The sequence below is a fragment of the Sapajus apella genome, unplaced genomic scaffold (assembly GCF_009761245.1).
Source record: "Sapajus apella isolate SASKATOON/1434 unplaced genomic scaffold, GSC_monkey_1.0 scaffold26, whole genome shotgun sequence".
Taxonomy (NCBI): domain Eukaryota; kingdom Metazoa; phylum Chordata; class Mammalia; order Primates; family Cebidae; genus Sapajus; species Sapajus apella.
In genome coordinates, this window is record NW_022436966.1 from 18,578,911 (window position 1) to 18,597,605 (window position 18,695).

The following is an 18,695-nucleotide window of genomic DNA, read 5'->3' on the forward strand; positions in this document are numbered from 1 at the left end:
TTATCTCCCTCCCCACAAATAACCATACGTCATTAATTCTTTTCAGTGTCACAATGGGAAATAACTTGAAGAATATTACTCTAAATTTAAGAACTTAAGAGCAGGGCTGGGCGCAGTGGCTCATGCCTGTAATCCCAACACTTTGAGAGGGCGAGGCGGTGGATCACCTGAGGTCGGGAGTTCGAGAACAGCCTGACCAACATGGAGAAACCCCGTCTCTACTAAAAATACAAAATTACCCGGGCATGGTGGTGCATGCCTGTAATCCCAGCTACTCAGGAGGCTGAGGCAGGAGAATTGCTTGAACCCAGGAAGCGGAGGTTGTGGTGAGCCACGATCGTGCCATTGCACTCCAGCCTGGGCAACAAGAGTGAGACTCCATCTCAAAAAAAAAAAAAAAAAAAACTTAAGAGCAAATTTTCTTCATGACAAATGGTTATAAACCCAGAAATCTTCATCTTGGTTTAAGAAAGTAAGCTAGATGGGCCGCGCGTGGTGGCTCATGCCTGTAATCCAAGCACTTTGGAGGCCAAGGCAGGCGGATTACCTGAAGTCGGGAGTTCAAAACCAGCCTGACCAACATCGTGAAACCCCGTTTTTTTTAAAAAAAAGGTAAGCTAGACAAACATTAGGTATCACCACAAACTAGATATTGACTAAAAACTTAAGAATAAATTTTCCTCATGATTCAGATGTATAATATCAGCACTTCACTTTTCCTAAGAGTTAAGAAATATAAAAAATTAAGAAATTCAACAAGGTAACTCAATATGTAATAAACTTGGGAGTAATGCATTTCGTAGCCTGAAATTCTTTAATCTTTATGTCCCAAGGAAGACAGAGCACTTCATACCTCTTCCTGGTGCAAACGCATTGAGCCAGAATAGCTAGAAAATGCACCTTCTCCAGACAGATCAGATGCTGAATGTCAGGATCTGACTGCAAAGCAGGTAGAAAAAGTTCATTTTGATGCTTTTTAACTAGATCCTGTCTTCATTACAACCTCACAGCTGGAGCCAATAGAATCAGTCCTCCAGGGGGCAGGTAGGCAGGAGAAGGAACCAGGTTAGGGTGGGCATTTCATATTGTCACCCTTTCATTTAAAAGAAAATATGCAGTGAATATGAACATCTAGAAGTCTGAAAGGAGAAAGTTACAGAACAACAATGTTCAGCCTAAACTCAACAATGCCTGTGACCTTGGACTCTATCTCCTCACCGCTAAAACTTCACAGATGTGTTACAAAGACCAGACAAACTACCATGCAGAAAGCCCTCACTGGTACATGGTACACACTCAACAAAATTTTTTTTCCCACCAACTCTGACAAGGAAGAAGAAACTATGGAATAATTGGAACACAGGCACAGTCTTTGAAAATAGTAAGCATTTCGAGGTTGGGTGTAGTAGCTCACACCTGTGATCCCAGCATTTTGGGAGGCCAAGGCAGGCCAATCACTTCAGCTCATGAGTTCAAGATCAATTGGGGCAACATCGTGAAAACCCTGTCTCTACAAAAAATACAAAAAAAAAAAAAAAAAAAAAAAGAAAGAAAGAAAAATGGCAGGGCTTGGTGGCACACACCTGTAGCCCCAGCTACTAGAAAGACTGAGGTTGGAGGATCACTTGAGCCTGGAAGGCAGACGTTACAGTGAGCTAGGATCATATTACTGCACTGCAGCCTGGCAAACATAGGCAGACCTTGTCTCAAAAAATAAATAAATAAAAATAAAAAAAGTTCGGGAGTGGTGGCTGGCCAGGCGCTGTGGCTCATGCCTATAATCCCAGCACTTTGGGAGGCCGAGGCAGGCAGATCCTGAGGTCAGGAGTTCAGGACCAGTCTGACCAACATGGTGAAACATCCCAAAATATAAAATTTGCTAGGCATGGTGGCGCACGCCTGTAGTCCCAGCTACTCAGAAGGCTGGGAGAATCGTTTGAATTCAGGAGGTGGAGGCTGCCATGAGCAGAGATTGTGCCACTGCACTCCAGCCTGGGTGACACAGTGATCCGTCTCAAAAAAAAAAAAAAAAAAAAGGGCAAGCATTTCTATAGATGAAATGGAAGAGTAAGGCATTTGAGACAAAACATAGAAAATAAGCATGGAACCTAGGGATGGATTTTATAAAGAGCGGTAGGCCTGCCTACCAGGTTTGAATGGAATATGTTAGAGTAAGAAGTAGAGTGAGGCCATTTTAGGGAGAATCTTAAGTCCAAACTAGAGTCTGGAATTTAGTTTACACAATGGGCACAAGCAACTGTTTCTGAGGGGTAAAGTGGCATGGTGAGTGAGTGTTCTCTCATGAAGAGTTAAGCTGCATGACGTTAAGTGGGGAGATGGTTATCATGAACCTGCACCTCTGCTACTACACAGTTCTCTAAATATGGGAGGTGGCACTTTGTTGTATTTCCACATTCCTCTTTTATTTAATAGAGAAAAAATACCAAATATAACTTTATACATGAACTGATTCTGAGAAAAGTGATAACTTAATTTTGCAGGTGAAAATCTGAAAAAGAGAAAGAGGAAGAGGTGTGTGTGTGTGTATGCGCTGGGTGTTGGTGGTGAATGCTGAAGCCATCAGAGGCTGAAGGGCTTGTCTTCTTATGCCAGAAGCCTTCGTGTGATAAAGCCATTGCTCTCATATCTCAGTGCCTTAAGTCAAGGAAGTGTGTTTTTTATCACACTTATTTACTGTCCCATAAATCTCTACAAACTATTTTATCTAAATAAACCAAACTCATTTTAATATCATATTTTCCTTAGCCAGAACACCAAATCTCATTCTATGATATACCTCCTGAAATTTTTGGGACCCAGTGTGGAAAATAACTTGAAACCAGCAAAAAATGCAGAAACAACTCCAGAATAATCGTAGCACTATCAGGTACAGACACTACATAAATAAATTCATATAGGAGGCATTAAAAATCCAACACAGACCTGGCAAAGTATCTCACACCTGTAATCACAACACATTGTGAAGTGAAGGTAGAAGGCTTATTTGAGGCCAGGAGTTCAAAACAAGCCTGAGATACATGGTGAGACTCTGTCTCTACAAACAATTTAATTAGCCAAACATGGTGTAGTCCCAGGTACTAGGGAGGCTGAGATGGGAGGATGGCTTGAGCACAGGAGTTATCACCACAGCACTCTAGCCTGGGCAACAAGAGTGAGGCCCTGTCTCTTAAAATATTGCACTCCAGCCTGGAGAAAGAGCAAGACTCCATCCAAAAAACAAACAAACAAAAAAAAACCTCAATACAGTTTCAGAGGAGCATTTTGCCAGTACTCAGAGATTATGTACTAGGAAAGATTATATCCAGTAGAGTAAAAACGGCAGCCTTGCAGGCATGTAGAAAATTAAATTAGCTGATATAAATTGTATGTTATCAAAAATATGTGATAATTAAAACTACAAATACCAAACAAAATACCAAACCAGGGGTAGGGATTAAAAAAAGGTGTGTGTGTGTGTGTGTGTGTGTGTGTGTGTGTGTGTGTGTGTTTTTAATCAAAATTCTCCTAGGACTGACAAATGTGTGTAATTCTCCTGAGGTCTACCATACTTGAAAGTTAATTCACCCTCAGTTCCTCAACATGGGTGGTTTTCTGTTACAGAAATATCAGCACTAAACTTGTGCAACTCCTAAACCACAATATTTAAAAATAAGAAAGTCACTGGAGCTAAATTAGGAGACAAGGGTCACACTACAAAAAAAATTACTTTTAAAGCCAGAACACAAAACACGAAGTTTACCCCTTCTGAAGGGATTTCTCTGAGAAACAGAGTATGAGGTAAAATATCAGGGGCACATGGTGATTTTTTTTTTTTAATTTAAAGTTTACACCGTCCAGAGAGGACAATTAAGACATTTCCTGTGTGTAGGCTCCACCCTTCTCAGACAGCAGTTTTACAACCTTCCTCAGCCCTTTCAGAATAACAGCCTTTTGTTATGGGTGGGCCTAGGGGTGCACTCCTCTCCACACCTTCTTCTATTTTCTCCTAGTTTTGGATTTTCTGAGACTACCAAGCGTGGGCTGGCGGGGGAGTGGTGTTGGGTTTTCGGCTGATGATCCCAGTGGCTGCTTTCCCCTAAGCGGGATGACACAATGAAGCGGGAGTCCGGGCCGGGGGAAGAGGGGCACGCAGTGGATTCTTAGACCCGAAAACCGTGGGGCTGCTAACACAGACCCAGATCCTGAACGCCCCCCCACCCCAACTCCTGTATTACTACTTGCAAGCTCCCCCAGCTTAAGTTTTCAAAAAAGCAAATTTGACTGCCGAAGAGCTCAAGAGAAATGACCAAAGAGACACAGAACCCTTCCCCAGAGCGAAGGAAGCTTCCTCTCAGCTAACAGGAATGCGGCACAGTCCAGCAAATGTTTAAAATCACGTCCTGTTCTGCCTCTTGTTTTCCAGAAAAGTGTCATTACTGTCAACTATTTCACAAGACAAATAAACCAATGAATGAAATATATCCTCCCCACTCTTCCCAATGAAAACATTCTAGGACTGAGCTGCTTCCTTCCTTCCTCCTCCTCACAGGAACCACATTTGCAGCACTGAGAAGAGTTAAAATAAGAAACACACACTCCTCAAATACTACTTTTTTACAGTACTAGAGCCATTCCCAGCCTACTACTGATTCCAGGGGCTTCCAAACGGAAGGAGTTCTGTTTTCAGATATGAACCTTTTTCTCACATATAAGCTTTGAGACGCTGCTGGCCAGGGCCTGCGGTCTGGGCACGGGCAGCTGAGGGCTGCAGGGGCCACAGGTAAAATACACAGCACACTGGTGCACACACAGGCTCCCGCTCTCCTTAAAAATATGCTCAGCAAAATATTGGACTCATTCAATTATCTGGGCCTTAAACAGACTCCAAGAAACCTGTAATTGATCCAACTAATCCAACTCAAAGCGCTGAAACAATAACTGGCTTTCATTAGAAATTACACATCCCACTAAATAGATGGGAAGGCTCTTCCCCAACACAATACATCAGAAAAATTAAAATTAAGCTTCGGAATAAAAAACTGTAATTTACCGAAGGCTTAGGAACAAAAAGACCACTCCCTCCTCCCCTTTGCTATTGTTCTACAGGACTGGGTCTGAGTAATGCACTTTACACCTTTAAAGCTTCCCAGAGGTAACAGGCTGGGGGCTGGGAGCCAGAGGCAACCCGGAATCAAATACCTGCATACTAATAAGTCTACGAGTACTGATCTCTAATAAGATGTAAAGTTAGCTAAAAGGAAAGAAAATGTGTGTGCAACGAGAATCTGACAACCTAGAGAGTCAAAAGGGTGCTGGAGAGAGAGGGACTCCAAATAGTGGCTTTACTGGAGTGGAGTATGAGCAACTGCCTCCCGTAAGTCAAGAATGGGGTGCCCGCAGCCAACCACAAGCTTTGGAGCCGAGCTGTGCGGCCGCCCGTCTTCATGAGGGTCACGTACCATATGGCACAAATAAAGCCTCCAAGAACCTCCGATGGCACGGCCCCAGGGCAGGCCCAGCCTTTGGGAGAGGGCTTACCTTGGAGCTGCTTGAATCTGCCTTCCAGCTGGTTGTAGTTGTAAGGCACCTGCCCCGTGTACGCCGGCGACAGCGGCCCGGAGATGCTAGACGTCCTCTGCAATTCCATTATGCCCGGCGTAACACCCCCGCACACTGCGCCCTGGAGATCCCGCTCCAGCCCTCTCCCACTCCCATGCAACACGCAGCAGCCTCCGCAGCGCTCGGCTCCTCAGGCGAGCCCCATCCCGGTAAGCAAGTCCAGCCGGGTGATCTGATAGGTAGTCGGCTGCAGGAGAGTTCACCCTAGCCCGGCAAGGAGTTACCACACAGGCATCTAATTCCTTGTAGCTTTCTCTCCTTCCGTGGCCCTCGCCTGGAAGCCCGAAATAAACTACCGAGGAAAGGAGGGAGATAAGCAGAGAGGAGGCGCAGGTTCTACTAAAGAATTTTTAAATATGGCCAATCCGAAGCATGCCACGGTTGCCGAGCCCAGGAGCTCGCGGGCGCAGCACGCACACCTCCTCCCGGCTGCCCGCGGCGGCCGCCGGTTTGTAATTTTATCAGGAGCCACTAGCCGTGTGCTGGGCGGTGATGTCACCCGATTAGCATAACAGCATTGTAGAGGAAACGCAGGCTGTACCACGAGGAGGGGCGCACGGGAGCCTGGCCGGCCCCGCGGCCCCCTGCCGGCCCCGCACGGCCGGCGGCGGCCCCCGCCACCCGGCAGCCGTCAACCCCGGGCCAGGCCCTGGACTCGCTGCCGGCACGAGCCGCGGTGGTGCCTTCCCAAAGAGAGCTGCTGGAATTACAATCTTTTGTTGAGCCTGCTGTAACGGAAAAGTCTCCGATTACTATCACAAGAAAAGGCGAAAGCGCCCGCCGGACGACCGGGAGAGTGAGGAGCCCGGAGGGTCCTGGGCCCGCGCGGCTCATTTGCTCTCCCGCGCCTGCGGAGGTAACGCGGCCCGCACCTGGGCGCGCGCGGCGGCCCCAATGCACTGGCGCCAACTACGCGGCGGCGGCGGCCCGGCGCGCCACCGGGAAGAAGTCAGACAAAGTCACTCTCGGGGCGCCGGGCATGGCCACAGCAGGGGAGGTGTAAGTTCGGGCTCAGTGAGGAATCTCAGCCGACTTACGCTGCCATCAGGGGATATTAAGGCGGTGGTTTCCTGGAATAACTCGGGCCTATGACAGGAATTCCACGCTAGGAAGATTTAAGGGAGCACCGATTTGCAAGGCATTGTGGGAAAAAGGTACACAGGTAAACAGCGCCGAGATCCCTGACCTGGAGTTGTTTACCATCCAGTGGGGAGATGAGTGAACAGAAACGACCTCAAATTCCTACTTTGACTTGTAAAACAAGGCCTTTAAACTTGTGGTTCTCCAAAATTTTAAATCTCTACTTCCCAGCTGCTTCTCCCACCGATCTCAACCAAAAATAAAAAAGTCTACATAGAAAAGAGAATGATCAAAATGTATTCTTGGGAAATAACTGACTCCGTTCTCCCCTACTCTCCCCACCCTCCTATCCCCGCTTTTTCCTCACTAACTAAAACAGGCAGACAACAAACTACACTTTAGGCATTTTCAGTTTGGAGCCCTGCAGCCATACTCACTGAAGAAGGTAGTTTCATTCCTAGGGGATTCCAATCTGCAGTAAAGAGGTGGATCCCCACCCCAAATTCACCTCAGTCCTCAGGGCACTTGTAACTGAAGTAACTGCATCCTGGCCGCAAGTTAAAACAAACCCAGTGTCTAGCTAACTGCTCAACGCTGAACAACTGCCCACTCCTTCCAGCCGCATAACTAGGTTTTTAATACCTCCACAATGTCATCCTTTGGCTCTGGAAAGCCCAGCCCAACCAGGCAAAGACAATATTTCTCATCATCTAAGATGCAGAACTTTTTTTTAAGGCCCCTAGTGCTGTCTGTCAATTCACACTGCTGATGGGAGGCTAGGCAGGGCGATTACAAAACATTTGGTCTTGGAAAAAGCACTTGACTAGGATTCCCAAGACCTGAGTTTCTAGTCCTGCCCAAGCCTCTTAATTACCCTATGACCTTAGAAGAAACCCTGGATTCTTTCTAAACGTCGGCTGTCAGACTGAGTAATAATTGATGCCCACATCTACAGGGTCACTGAGGAGATGATGTGGAAATGTTCTAAAAATTGTCATACTTTCACAATTAAGAGTATATTCTTCAAAATACACCACCCCCTCTTTGCATCCCCCATCCCCCATCACCCCCTCCCCCCCCCACACACACACCCCACATCAAGGCTACAAAAGAGAAGTCGAATTGGGAACTATCTCAATGAAGATCTTTTTAACAAACCCTTCTCCACTACTAAGTATACTACTGGTGAAGCGATAAGTCTTTAAGTGTCCAGCTGTGGCACAGAAAATGAGATTACAAAGTGCTCTGCCAACTTACAATGTTTGATTTTTAATATTTGGGCCACTTAATGAAGAAAGGGAGTCACCACTGGGAATCTCCCTTTCAGCTCCCTCTAGTATGGGGTAGTACATGAAATACTTTTTAATTAACCAGGTTGCATATAGTATGACTGCAGTGGAGCTGGGATGAGCATAGCCACACTCAGTAACGAATCAGGCAGAATCAACACATGCAAGTATTAGAAAGGTTTTGACACTGGGGAAGGGTGTAATAATCCCACAGGGATAAAAGATGGAAGAAATGGTAATCTATTTGGTGTGATGGGGCCAGGGAAGAATACGACAGATCCCTGATGGCCCACTTGACCACCTCCAGTTTCAGCAGTGGGGAGGAGGTAAAGGAAAGCCAGAGGTACTCATTCTTCATTTCTTTCTAGGCTGTATTTACAGTATTTAATGTGTGCAAGGCACACTGCCAGTTGTTTTAGAGGATTCAAAAACGACTAGCAGAGCTGGTAGCCAAAGGAAATGGGACAAATACACAAATAGTAAAGTACCAAAAGAATACAGTGAGGGCCAAGGAGGGCAGCTCAAGAATTCAGAGGACAAGGAGGACACATCTGCCTTTTGGAGGAAGGCAGGTGGGAAGAACTCTAGGAGGGACTGGCAGAGTTGATCAGATTTTGAAACACAGGTAGACATGAACAGGCTGGAACAGGGGAGAAGCCTCCTCTCAAGCAGCACAGTAAAAGCACAAACACCCAGGAAACGGCACCAGCAAGTGCTACAGTTTGGCTAGAGGACAAGGAACCCTCAGGCTGGGAGGAAAACCCGGAAAAGCAAGTTAGAACCAAGTCTGTTCTGGGAGCCACTGGAGATTTTCGAGCCAGGGGAGTCCAGGGTCTGGGCTGGACTCTAGAGGTGATTAATCTGGAAATGTTATGTAAGAATGGGCAGAAAGGAAAGGAAATGAAGGCAGTAAGGTCAATTGGGTGGTTACTGCAGTAGTCCAGGTCAAAGGAGCAATCAAATGAGAAAGAATGGGCTGATGTAACAGTTAATCCAAAGGACTTTGGTAACTAACTGTATGTGGGAGGATCAAAGGAAAGGGACAAAGAAGACTCCTGAGGGTTTTAGAACTGGCTAGAGGGCTGCAGGCAACAACTGCACATTTCCTTTTAGACAGGTGGAATCTGAGTTACCTGCAGCACCACTGGGTGACATGTCTGGAGCAGTCAGGGATGTGGAACTAGAGCTCAAAACTGAAGATACAGTCCTGGGTGCAGAGGTGGGAGTTGAGATAGTTGTGGGGTTAAATCTAGAAAAAGAAGTAAGAGGCAAAGGGCTAAACATGGTGCCCTGGGGAAGGCCTGGGTTTGGGAGGAAGAAGAAAACCCAGTGGAGATGCCAGGGAGTTGCAGAATGAATATATAAGGAGAGAATTTCAAGGAGGAAAGAGGTAGATGGTCTCAAGTGCTGCAAAACAAACAAACCAAAAAGTAAAACTCTAGAGAAAAGGCAATTGGTGTGCCAATCAACAGGTCAACTGGGTTAATAAAAACAAAAGTTAGGTTACAGGGAGTTAGAAAATGAGGAGAAAGGAGGACAAGGAAGAAGCTATGAAGATGAGACTAGTGAATGAGGGTTATCGGACTCAGGGGAAGGGGTTCCCAGGAAGGGCCCAACGGAGCATGTCCTCTGTGCACAGGTTTCAGCCCTAAGTTGGCACGGGCAGGAAAAGGCCAGTGGGAAAATGCTCAAAGGTATGGGTGAAACAAATCAGAGTTACTGTGGTCTGGTGGAAAGACTCAAGTCCAGAGTCAGGGACTCAGGCTTACCCTAACTTCTGAGTGCCAAGGAGCTATGTAATCTTGATCATGTTTCTGATGTTTCCTGGGCCTCTCAATCCTTGTCTATAAACCAGTTTGGAATCTATGGTCATAAAAAATTCCAACTGGAATTTTTAGTATTAAATGTATTAGTGATTTGGGTTCACCCTGCTTAGGTCCCAATTCTAACTGCAGTCCCAATTATCAATCTCCACATAAACTGAATGGCCATAATACTAGAACCATCACATCTGGTAGTTTACAGAATGCTTCCACATATATTTTCTTAAGTGACTAACCATGTGTGACAGGTGCCTCCATTTTGAAGCCAAGGGTAGCTGAGATTCACAGAAATACAGTGCCTTGCCCAGGTCCCCAGCTGGTGAGTGGCACAGCCAACACATGGACCCCAGATCCACCAGGTGAGCGTGCTCCCCATCCTCCCAATTCTGCTGTTTTTCTCATGTGCTCAGAGTATATTCAGCTTGCTGTGGGTTTCTGAGCTTTTCTGCAAAAAAAATCACAGAACTCGGTAAGTGGTATCAAGATTAATCTAAAACCCAAGCAGGCCTCCACACGAACCTCTACAACATTTAGTTTGAGTCAGGATTAGGCACATTCTCTGCTAGTTCACACAGAGCATGCTGCTTGAAGGGTTCTGTGGTTCTGAGTGGATTTTATTAGGTCTTGTTTGGTCTCGTTTCTCTACTTATACTTGGTGGACCTGTACACTAAGATTCTGTATAACTTAGCATGTGGCAAGGTAAGATTAAGCCTCTGTTTGTTCTAAGAGGCTTTATGCAGTCTTGAGGGGAAAGAAAGATGAATATTTTTCCTGCATTACAGCAGGCTTGAGAGGGTAAACTTTAGATGTTCATTTCCTGAACATCCAGACACTAGCAAGACTCAGTAAGTATGGGAGAGGATGTCCAAAATGACAAAATATGATGGGATTTGTACACATTCAACCCTGGGACTTGAAAAACCAATCTGAGCACATGGGAACAGAGAGGGACAGAAAACAACAGTTTCCTACAGGATGTGTTTTCCCAAATTCCCTGCTGCTGTCTACTGCCATCTCCACATCTTTCTTCCATCCTTCATCACTGTCGAGTCCCTTGGCACTGGATGACCACAGCCCATTTCTCCTGAGCATATCTTTATAGGAAATGAAACAAATGCTAAAATAATCCTCTTCCATTAGCGTGGCCAGATAGAGAAGCAGCTCCAAACCACTGCATTTATGCTACACAAGGCACTGGTTTATATTATCTTTCTGTCTCATCTCTCTAGTTCTATTTTTGTCTTACCTCTCTAGCCCCCACTCCCTTCCAGGAGCCTCTTGCCCACCTCTCCCACTCCTGAATACTTAACTGAGATCATTCTTCTCTCCACTGTCTAACGCCCAAAGAGCCTCCCACTCCCTAACTACTAGTTGCTACCTTCTTTTCTCCCTAAAACCTGCCTCTGTTAAAAACCTAGCCCTTTTTCAATGGAAATTTCCCCACTTACCAGAAAACTCAACCAACTAACCAAGCATACCACCATGAAATCCAGCCAAAAACAGAAGACAGAAGCAATTATATGAAGCCACATTTTCCCCAAAAAAGAACAATTTTCAAAAGCCCTGCTGGCATAGCACATTTGGCACCGGTATTTCTATGCCATTGCTACCTGCCTGCCACTTCCTTAGAATGTTTCCTTTCTCTCCAATGTCACCTCTCACTCAAGGCCCATGGCCTGGGCAGCTGGAAGCAGTCAGGAGCACTTCCCCTCCCTTCACAACTCACACTATTCTTAGAAAACCATGGGTGAGACCATCCCTCAACTTACAGAGTACTGCCCATGTAAGCATTTGAGTCAGGGCTTGGACATGTGAAGCTACAGAAGAAAAGGTGCTTAAAAGCAGATCTGGTGGGGCGCGGTGGCTCACGCTTGCAATCCCAGCACTTTGGGAGGCCAAGGTGGGTGGATCACAAGGTCAGGAGTTCGAGACCAGCCTGGCCAACATAGTGAAACCCCGTCTCTACTAAAAATACAAAAATTAGCTGGGCATGGTGGCACACGCCTGTGGTCCCAGCTACTTGGGAGGCTGAGGCAGGCGAATCGCTTGAACCCAGGAGTCGGAGGCTAGCCTCGGTGACAGAGTGAGACTCCGTCTCAAAAAAAAAAAAAAAAAAAAAAAAAAAAAAACAAAAAATAAAAAACAAGAAAAGCAATCTGGGACCTAAGAAGCTGGCTCTGCTGCTTTCTCACCTTGATTCTCTGTGCCTGAAAAGTTGGCATAATAATGGGACCAACTTCATAGAGCTGTTTTATAAATTAAGTGAGATACATGTCTACAAAGATACTATTATAGTATAACCCTCATGGCTATAATTGCTAGGCTTTAAACTCCTCATAGTAGAAAGTTCAAAACTTAATCCTATCCCACCTTTGGCCTTCTCTTACTAACAAGGAAGCTACCAGCTACACGATGTTGCAGGTTTCATGTGGAATCACACACCTTAGACTGGGAACCAAGGTGGCCACCCCTCTGGATTTTTGGACAAGGGTGTTTCTCAGTGGCAGAACCAGTCCTCCACCTGGGATGCACTAACACACTCCAATCCCTTCTCTTTGACTCAACCCATTATGCACTGGGAAAGGCATAATCAGAATCACATTTTATAGCAGTGATACCTCAGAGATAACCAGAACACAATACTTACTATGAAAAAAGTTATAGAAGTCCTATGCTTTAATAAAGCCAATGTTTCCTTGAGGTGGGGCTATCAGATTTGGCACTTCAGGACTCACAATAACTAGAAGTAAAATTAAAGAGAGGACAAAAGATATTTTTCTATCCACAGCAGTTACCATCTCTGTTCCTTGAAGGATATGGATGGTTCTTTCTTCCTCTCCTTACACCTGTCCCCATCTCCCCGTGCCCCCATAAAACCATCTAAGTATACAGCTGAATCTGAAATACCAGGGTAAAGCTGGTTTCCATTCATATCCTTTCCCTGATTCTTGCCTAACTGGTCATATCAGACCTGAATACAAAACACCTGAGATCACTGCTGAGCGGGAGGAAAACGGCAAGTTATACTCGGAACAAGCACCCAAGGTCCTGGGGGAAGGAATGTAGTTTGTGGAATCTTCTACCCCCTCTAGACCTTAACCCTGCATTCTTATCATGTCGTTATCTACATATGCAAAGCTTCCCCGCACAGACAAAAGAATTCCCCGGTCCAGAGTCCCCCCACCCCCCACGCTTTGACAAACAGGTGTTGCCATGCCTATGAATGTAACAGCAGCCAGAGCCATGGCTGGGCTCCTCTGCTGCAGGTAGAGTGGCTTAAAGGAAAACAACATCTGAGGAATGCAGTTGGGGCCAAGCCTGCTCTTGCCCAGAGTTCTCGGTTCTGCTTTTCACCTCCAACATGGAGGAAAACAGCTGACACACACAGGTGTTCAGAGCCATCAGGCCAGAGTTTTACAAGGCAGGGATATGGGCCAGTGAGAAGATACTGTTCCCTGGGTAGGGAACAGCTCATGGGAAAGAAATGGGTAAGGAATAAATACAAATCTACTCTTTGTGAAAATGGGCCTCTGGGCCCTGCCCTCAGGTATATTCATATATTCACAACCATGTAACCTTTTCCAGGAGCTATGAGGAGAAAAGGGCAGGTAGGTCGGCTGGGCAAGGTGGCTCTTGCCTGTAATCCTAGCACTTTGGGGGGTTGAGGTGGGTGGATCACGAGGTCAGGAGTTTGAGACCAGCCTGGCCAATATAGTGAAACCCTATGTCTATTAAAAATACAAAAATTTGCTGGGTGTGGTAGAGGGCACCTGTACTTCCAGCTACTCAGGAGGCTACGGCAGGAGAATAGCTTGAACCCGGGAGACAGAGGGTGCAGTGAGCTGAGATGGCGCCATTGCACTCCAGCCTGGGTGACAGAGCAAGACTCCATTGCAAATAAAAGAAGAAAAAGAAAACGCAGGTAGGGCAGGCAACTGGAGAGGGAAGGAGAAAAGAAAAAGGTGGGGGGCAATGCAAATCTCATTGTCAAGACATACTCCTCCTCTACAGAGAGCCAAAGTCAAGTCATCTGACAGGCTGTCAGCCCCATCCTTGGGCATAGACTATTGGAGAGACCCAATGACATGGTGGGAAGTCTCTGCAGGGACTTTCAACCTAGCTGAAGCAATCAGACACACTAGGACACACGCATACACAAACACAAGGGTGTAACGTAACAAATGACAAGTTGGTGACAGTAACAGTTATTGATAGTTATAGTAAGTACCATTCTAAATTAAACAACAACTACATTTCCCTACTTGGCTGAGAAAATATCAGAGCAGAGCAGGATTTCTTCCGCACAAACATTCTCCGTTCCTATTCCATCTCATCTGTACACTGTTAATGTTGCTTCTAACCAAATCTCTGCTGATGTGTGCCATTCTAACGTGAGAGTGTAGGTAGTGTAATGGGGGGCGTGGGGTGTGTTTCTTGCTCTTTGAAAAACAGGTGCTGATTACCCAGTTGCAGGGATATGGAACAATGTGTGCAGACCCGGCATGATAAAATGTGAAATATTTTAAGGGTACAGTCATTTCTTCCTCCTCAGCACCTGAGCTTTTGCTGATCTCTCACTGAGACAGCACAGCCTCCCTGCCGTAGGACTTTGCTAGGCAGCCACTCATTGGGCACAGGCCCTGAATAATTCATGGGCAGCCCAGTCACTCGGGAGCACCAAGGCCCGCCAGCTGCCTAGAAAGTAGGAGGCAGGCTCCAGACTTACTATAAAATAATTAAATACTATAGCTACCTCTGAGACCTTCTTTACAGACACCATAAAACATCTTTTCCTCTTTTCTTTATCTCCCCATTTTAAAACAGGTAATTTCTGGCAGGATCAAAATACACCTGACTTTTACTGTTAAGGAAGGTTAAGTCCCAAAGGGTGGAAAGAAAGTGATATCCTCAAACAAGTGCATGACCAGGATGACACTCCCATGCTCAGGCTGCTGAGATGGCACAGGCAAAGACCAGATACTGTGCCCAACACGAGACAGATGCTCAATAAATGTCTGTCCTCATCTCTTCCTCCTAACTGTCCCCCCTGCTCCAGCCAAACTGATCAGTTCCCCACCTCCTGTCTTGGGCTTTCCATGCCTCAGGTCTTGACACTCTCCTCACCTCTTAGTCCCAAGTCCATTCATCCTTCAAGCCCAACTCAAAGCCTTCCCTCCTCTAGGAAGGGTTCCCAGATTACCCAGCTGGGATGATGGCTCCTTCTTAGAAACCCTATACCAGCACTGTCAGCCTCCCTCATCCAGCACGTATCATACACTCTGAGAGCATTGCTTATCTCTTCTTGTGTAGCAGTCTTATCTGCTTAATTAAAATAATGGAAAGTGCACCAGACACAGACTCAAAAGAAGTGAAGAGCACACTCCATTCTCAGCTTTTAACACTGACTGGCTATGTGACCATGAGCTGTTCCCTTAGCTTTTCCAATGTTTTCCCTAAAACCAAAGGATCTGAAATAGAAAATCTCTAAAAACTGGCATATACATACAATAGAATCTTACTTACAAGCAAGGAAATCCTGTCATATGCTGCAGCATGGAGGACATAATGCTCTCGGAAAATATCTTTTTTTTTTTTTTTTTTTTTGAGACGGTGTTTTGCTCTTGTTACCCAGGCTGGAGTGCAATGGCGCGATCTCAGCTCACCGCAACCTCCGCCTCCTGGGTTCAGGCAATTCTCCTGCCTCAGCCTCCTGAGTAGCTGGGATTACAGGCACACGCCACCATTCCCAGCTAATTTTTTGTATTTTTAGTAGAGACGGGGTTTCACCATGTTGACCAAGATGGTCTCGATCTCTTGACCTCGTGATCCACCCGCCTCGGCCTCCCAAAGTGCTGGGATTACAGGCTTGAGCCACGGCGCCCGGCCTGGAAAATATTATAAGCTGTTTTAGAGAAGATCCAAGTCGTTTTTTTTTTTTTTTTTGGAGACAGAGCTTTGCTCTTCTTGCCCAGGCTAGAGTGCAATGGTGCAATCTCAGTTCACTGCAATCTCTGCCTCCCAGGTTCAAGCAATTCTCCTGCCTCAGCTTCCCAAGTAGCTGGGATTACAGGTGCGTGCCACCACACCCAGCTAATTTTTTTATTTTTAGTAGAGACAGAGTTTCACCACGTTGGCCAGGCTGGTCTTGAACTTCTGACCTCAGGTGATCCACCCACCTCAGCCTCCCAAGTGCTGGCATGAGCCACCAGGCCCGGCCGGATGCAAGTCTTACAGAACCTTCACCCCATACCCCCAGCCCAGTATCTTCAAGGAACAGTTCAAAATGATTTCTCCATTTCTGAAACCTGAACGCTGATGAAAGGAAGGGCTCTGTGAGAGGGGCAGCACCATAATCACAGAGCCTATGCCAGCCTAGGTAACACCCCCTCATCCATACTTTAATCCTTCACAGTTACAAGATGATAGCTAAAAGTCCTAACAGGTGTCAGAAGTTCCTTTTAAAAAATTCCTCTATCTAAGCCAACCATCTCATTTATAGTAAGAAAAATGAAAAATGAGGCACAGAGCTATATGCCCAGAGTTATAAAGCAAGCTACTGGCACGCCGAAGATAAGAAAGCAGACCTTCTGAATTCCTGCTGCCATTTCCAGAGCAAATCTGAAGGTAGAGGAAGCTAAGGACAAAGGAAATGGCATGCATTTCTCATGCCAATCAATGAAGTGTGCCCAGGGCTTGGAATTAGGAAAAACTCATCTTGATGTCCTTTCCCCACTGCCTTCCAGCATCCAACACAAAGATGGAGCCAACAGGCCTGTCCTGAGTGATAGATAAGTGATGTGTTTTTATGTTCTGTGATGTCCAACTTGCACCAGCTAAGACAGAATGACAGCCTAGGATGTGGTACAAGCACAGCTTCCACCTCATCCTTCCAGCACAGTGTAGAACCATACATAGAATTGGCCTCAGCAAGCTTTGTGGTTTAAAAATTCTTTTTCTCAGTTTTATACATTGATCTTTCCTTTATTATTCTTGTGGTATCCTGAGGGAACTGCCTACTCGGGAGGCATTTTAAAAAAATACCCGATAAATGGATTTATTTGTCACAACTAGAATTTTAATGACAGGTGAAGAATGAAGTGAGAGAAGGGAAAGACTAAGCTCTTTTCTAATACCTGCCAAGTTCACCTGTAACTACCTCTCCACTCACCTCTTTTCATTACTATTTATTATCACCATTACCCTTTTAATTACATCTACCAAGAAAAACACAATTTGAGACCATGTTGGTGTCTTTTTTCCATTATACCTTATTTTGATAACATTCTAAAATCTTCAGTAAAGGATGTGGAGAAATTGGAACCTTTGTATGCTGCTGATAGGAATGTAAATAGTGCAGCCACTGTGGGAAATAGTATGGAGGTTCTGCAACAAAATTAGAAATATAACTACGATATGGTCCAGCCATCCCCCTTCTGGATATATATCCAAAAGAACTGAAAGCAGGATATCAAAGAGATAACTTGCATTCCTATGTTCACTGCATTATCATTCACGATAGCAAGAGGTGAAAGCAACTCTAATGTCCATGGATGAATGGATAAATAAAATGTTTATAATAGAATGTTTATAATACACATAATAGAATATTACTTAAAAAGAAGAAAATTCTGTCATATGCTACAAAATGAATGAAGCTTGAGCCAGTTAGAAAAAAAAATACTATATAATTCCACTTACAGGCATTATCTACAGTAGTTAAACTCATGGAAAGAGAAAGTAGAATGGTGGTTGCCAGGAGCTGAGAGAAGGGGAACGTGGTGAGTTATTGTTTAATGGGTGTAGAGTTTCAGTTTTTCAAAATGAAAAGGGTCTATAGCGATCTGATTGCACAACATGAACATAGTTAACACTACTGAAGTCACACTTAAAAATGGTTAACATGTTAAACCTTATGTTATGTGTTTTTTACCACAATTAAAAATGAATTTTAAAAAATACTTCAGAAAGACAAGGAATGCACCACTGGGCAGGGAAGAAAGAGCAGATCTAACGTCACATGTTACCTGTCTGTGATGCTGAACCTGGAACCAAACATTCTCAAATGCTGTCAACCAACACAATGATCTCTCCAGTCCTATCTTCCACCCTTAGGAAAAGATATTTACTGGGAAACCTGCCAATTCTCATTTTTACAACAAAAGCCCTCATAAATTAGTTACTGCCTCCCAGCCTCACATTTGTGTGCAGTGCCACAGAGTTTATCAGTTTATCCATTTTCCACAGAGTTGTCACTAGAGTCAGACCTCATGATCTCGACAAACACAACCTTCATGAAATTGTTCAAAACCTTTATTTTTCAGTCAGCATGTTTGAGACTGAGTCCTTGAAACAAGGAAAATACACTGTTACTTTAGAAATAGTAGCAATGCATCATATTCAAGCAGGCAGGTACACATTTACACAACTTAGGAGTGTGCGTATGGCACATGTACAGGAGAAAGCCTACGTGTGTACAGATCACTTTAACAGATGTCAGACAAGCTTTTCTTACTCTGAAGGTTTTGTGATACCCCATCATCAACTACCCTGCAACACTGAGACTTGCCCAACCAGCTAAAGAATACTGATATCCTGTCAATGTGGGTACATACGTAGTTTGCTGTTACGGATAATTTTGCCATAATAAGGGCTTATGAAGCAACAGACCAAGGTTCTTAGTGATCAAAAAACTGTCCTTGTAGTTGGCCTATTAGAGATCATGGAAGGGCAAATGGCAAAAATCATTACACAGGAAAGAGGTCTGTAATTTGTAGTGATTATAATCAAAGTTACACTAGTTCTTGTTAATAACACTCTACAAAAGCCTGCATTTCTGACTCATCAAACATAAAACATTAACAAAAAATTAACATGAGACCAGGA

General features: G+C 45.0%; 1 protein-coding gene across 8 annotated transcripts in view; it reads right to left on the reverse strand.

Moving 5' to 3' along the window:
- SPTBN1 (spectrin beta, non-erythrocytic 1) overlaps nt 1-18,695 on the reverse strand; it is a 214,328-nt gene that overhangs the window by 109,185 nt on the left and 86,448 nt on the right. The window contains exon 1 of one of the 8 annotated variants that reach the window (XM_032292128.1): nt 5,539-6,058. The exons of 6 other annotated variants lie outside the window; for them this stretch is intronic. In XM_032292128.1, the coding sequence (XP_032148019.1) occupies nt 5,539-5,647 (109 nt within the window). In that variant the 5' untranslated portion in view covers nt 5,648-6,058. Of the gene's footprint in view, nt 1-5,538; nt 6,059-18,695 lie in introns of those variants that run through there. One more of the 8 variants, XM_032292129.1, reaches the window with a different exon arrangement.